This window comes from Gekko japonicus, unplaced genomic scaffold (assembly GCF_001447785.1).
Source record: "Gekko japonicus isolate JY-2015 unplaced genomic scaffold, Gekko_japonicus_V1.1 scaffold202, whole genome shotgun sequence".
Taxonomy (NCBI): Eukaryota; Metazoa; Chordata; class Lepidosauria; order Squamata; family Gekkonidae; genus Gekko; species Gekko japonicus.
Window position 1 is genome coordinate 164,504 of NW_015170893.1, and position 4,192 is coordinate 168,695.

Sequence of the window (4,192 nt, forward strand, 5' to 3'; positions counted from 1 at the left end):
ATCTCTGATACCTGAATGCAATGGGCAGGGTGAGTGGCTGGCTGTGTATCAGCTCAAAATCTGAGCACCATGACTCAGAACCAGGGGTGTGCAACGAAAAAAAAATTGTTTCCCACCCAATTCAGTTATAAAGGAGTCAAATTTATTTGGCATTCCCAAATATCAGTATTGGCACTGTATTCGGATTCAGGAAATATTTGGTAATACCTAATATATTCAGCTCCATTATACCCTATGGGGCCATAATACTCAATGGCAAATCTCCTAGGGTATATGTAGTGGGCTGGTGGAGAGAGAGGGTTTGAGGCAGAGGCACCAAATCTGCAGTGTAGCTGCTGGAGCCTCTCCCCAAAAGAACCTCCAAGTTTCAAAAAGATATGTGTATGTTGGAATGCCACTTGCTTGGGGTTCATAGTGGGGGCAGCTGTATCTGTTGTGCAATGTTTGTTGGTTTCTCAAAAAAAAATTTCCCAAATGAAGTACTGGTACAAAAGCGAAACAAAACCGAACTAAGTTCAAACACCCTTGCCAAACTACACTCCTAGGGCAGCAGGAAACAGTGAAAATGCCAAATGAAATCCCTGGTACACAGCATGTGCAGTGATGAACAACAAGGAGGTTCTCAAGTACTCCATCTGAGAAAAGGATGAATCCATCCTCGTCAGACCAGAAAAGAAACTATGTTTGCCAATTAAAAGTGCTGTTTGGAAGCCACTGGAAAAATAAAATAATGCAAGACCAACAGTGCAATCCCAAGCAGAAGTGCATCCTTCTAAATCCACTAAAGCTAATGGGCTTAAAAGCATGTAACTCAACCTAGGATTGAACTGCAATTTCCCCCTTTTTAGTTCATTTTGAACTCTCTCCCCATCTTAGTTATAGTAAAATACAGAAGTCAGAGAGACTGCAAATAAAAAAACAACATGATATGTGAATTAGTTCTTACCTCTTCTGGGCATAGTTCACAAGCCTTTGCAAGTGTCATTCTTGCACTATGTGATCTTTCCAGAAAATAACCATTTGATGTTTCATTACTCTGGACCGGTGGTGACCAATTATTATATGTATACTGTGGATTACCAGTGTACGGTCTACGCTCAAGCTCATCTCCAAGCCATTCTACTGCCCAAGTCCATTTTCTCTTCAGATCTCCATTGCTCTACAGAGATAAAGTAAATCATTCACTATTTGATACTTTTGTCAAATATCTTAATTCAGCAGCTTTCTATAAGAATATGTGGTTTGTTCACTGTCAGCACGCCCCATTCAATTTAAAAAGATTTCCTACAATCTAAATGGGTGCAGAAGAATTTGACCTTTTACTACCTACCTGGTGGGGGAGTGAAGGATTTGATCTTTTGGAGTAAAATACAGGAAACAGTGGATTTAGGTAAAAGTGATTTTGCAGATCTTAGTTTTGCAATAACTAAGCTTCCAATTAACCCTGTTCTCTTCATAGCAAGATTTGTTATTTTTTTAAAAAATGTTTGGGAAAACAATTCTCAGTTAAATCAGAGGAGAACACAAATACTGAAACGAAAGGAATTACCTGTAAAATCTGGTAGGCTACAGGACAGTTGCTGAAGAGTGCTACCATACACTTTATACACTGGTAAGCCCTTTTTTGATAATGGTTCTTAGAACGCTGAATGGTATCAAAAAGCCCATCCCTGTCATCTGGAATTCCTTTAAGTGCATTGTGAATCCTGGGGGGGGGGGGGGCGGGGGGTTGACATCGAAACATACCACCGATCAGAATTTCAAATACAAAGGCTAGAAATATGTACTTTCAGTTATACTACTGCTGAGATTATTTTATCCTTGTACTACTGTATAGGGATGGCCACGAACCTAAACATTCTGGTTCGTTTCAGGGTTCAAGGTGGCGCCCAAACCAAACCAAAAATGTCCCAAACCGCACCAGCCAGTTCGGATCTCCTTCCTCCCAGCTGCAGCTTACCATGGCTGGGAGAAAGGGGAGGATCGCCCGGGAAGGGTTAAATGGCTGGCAGCTATTTAAACCGTCCGTTTCGCTTTCCGCTGCTTCAAAATGGGGGGTGGAACGACAGGTTTAATGGATCACAGGTCAATGAGGGTGTGTGTGTGGGGGAGGTATTTATGAATTTCCTGCATTGTGCAGGGGGTTGGACTAGATGACCCTGGAGGTCCCTTCCAACTCTATGATTCTAATTACAGAGACAGAATAGGCATTTATTGTGTTTAGAGAACTTAAGAGCTGGGGGGGGGGAAGCGAAATTGAGTCCAGTGGTACCTTTAAGATGAAAAAAAATTAATTGTGGGTATAAGCTTTCGTGTGCATGCATACTTTATCAGATATGGCTACCCATCTGAATTTATTTACTATATGTTATACAAGGAGTTAAAATGACATAAAGTCCAAGTGGTAAAAGGTTGTTTTCCTAAAAAAACTAGATTAAATTCCAAAATAATTCTCCACCAACAGAAGGTGTATACATACAAGTTTCTTTCAGATGTGAATCTAAAATTGATAGGTGAAAGTGCCAGTTTGGTATAGTGATTAGATCACAATCTGGGAGATCCATGTTCAAACCCTCATTCTGCCATGCAATTTGCTGGGTGACCTAGGGCTAATCACTCTCTCTCGGCCTAACCTATCTCACAGGGGTTTTGTGAGGATACAAATAAACTAAGGGAGAATGATGTAAGCCACATTGGGTCCCCATTAGGGAAAAAGTACGGTAAAATGATGCAAAAGAAGACTAGTCTTCCTCTAGGTGTGGATACACTGAAACAAGTCCAGGCACTAAATGTTCAATTTCTTACACGCCCAAGGAAATGCTGATTGCCACTTTGGGATGAGGAAGCAATTTTTCTCCAGGCCAGTTTGGCAGGGGATCCTGGAGGGTTTTTTTGCCATCTTCTGGGCATGAAATGGGGTAACTGGGGGTGAGGGGGTGAGGTATTTGTGAATTTCCTGCATTGTGCCCTGGAGATCCCTTCCAGCTCTATGATTCTAATTACAGAGATATAATAGGCATTTATTGTGTTACAGAACTTAAGAGAACACATGCAAGACAACAAGAATTTAGGTTAAGGGTCAAATCACCTAGGATCACTTCAGGCGGAAGTACTCATTTTTCTGCAGCAATTTTTTTATTTGACAAAAATACAGCAAGTTGTCCACAGCAGTTTTAATAATCAATATGCTGAAGTCACAATTTCTATTTGCAATTAATGAATTCAAAATAGAGTGAAAAAATTAAAAGCCCACATAAATAAAACAGTGCAGTTTATTTTCCCACATTACATGTACCCAAATCTTTTAATACTTTTTTCCTGAAAAAGATTTCTCTATCTACTTCATCCAGTATATTTACTCACTCAGTGAACTCCTACTAAGAGTGTTTAGGTTTGCAAATTTCCCATGCTTTCAGCATAGCAAAGCTGATAGCAGCACAAGTACATTACAGATTTTAAACCCCCAAATCTAACAAGGCTTAAAGAAAATCTGGGAATAATCTTTCTCTTCCAAAAAGAGCAAGAGGACATCTGACTCGTCACTATTCCTGCAAAACAGCTTTATTTGCTCCAGTATGATTCAGCTGCTCCACAGTACAAGCATGTCTTGGCTGAGAAAATTCTTGGTAGCCAACATAAACACAAAAGGAATATTATGATTCATCTCCTCAGTCTGTGGCAGTGTTTTAGAAATCATTAGGTTACAATCCTATATACATTTCACTGGGAGCAAGTCCCAAAGGAATTTACTCTTAAATAGACAAGCACAGGACTGGGCTGTAAATCTTTTAAAGTTTTATTTATAACATCCTGATTCTGCCATGCTACATATGCTTGTATAAAGCAACATGTTCAAGCGGGGCTTACTTCTCAGCGTATAGGATTGTGGCCTAGCTCTGTTAACAAGGCAAGTCTAATTTTAAAATACTGAAACATGATTTCGAATCAGTATGAGATACTATTAAACTGCACTTTACCTCAGTTAAACTGCTTATCTGTCCTATTTTAGTCCACACCCCTCAAGTTTCTCTTCACCCTCAGTTTTATAGACTTTATCTCCTTTACTCTTCCTTTATTACTGATAATTTTCACTGACTGTTATTGTTCTAATCAGTTATTTAAAAGCTGAAACAAATTAATAGGATAAGAGAGCATAGAAATTTTTACCACTGTTCCCCAGCAAACATTTTTT

At 39.5% G+C, this 4,192-nt stretch overlaps 1 protein-coding gene across 1 annotated transcript in view; it reads right to left on the minus strand.

Moving 5' to 3' along the window:
* Positions 1 to 4,192, minus strand: part of USP9X (ubiquitin specific peptidase 9, X-linked) — a 92,292-nt gene that overhangs the window by 8,843 nt on the left and 79,257 nt on the right. The window contains exons 41-42 of the mRNA XM_015418482.1: positions 1,550 to 1,706; positions 947 to 1,159 (exon numbers count right to left, since the gene is read on the minus strand). Coding sequence (XP_015273968.1) covers positions 947 to 1,159; positions 1,550 to 1,706 — 370 coding nt within the window. The remainder of the gene's footprint in view (positions 1 to 946; positions 1,160 to 1,549; positions 1,707 to 4,192) is intronic.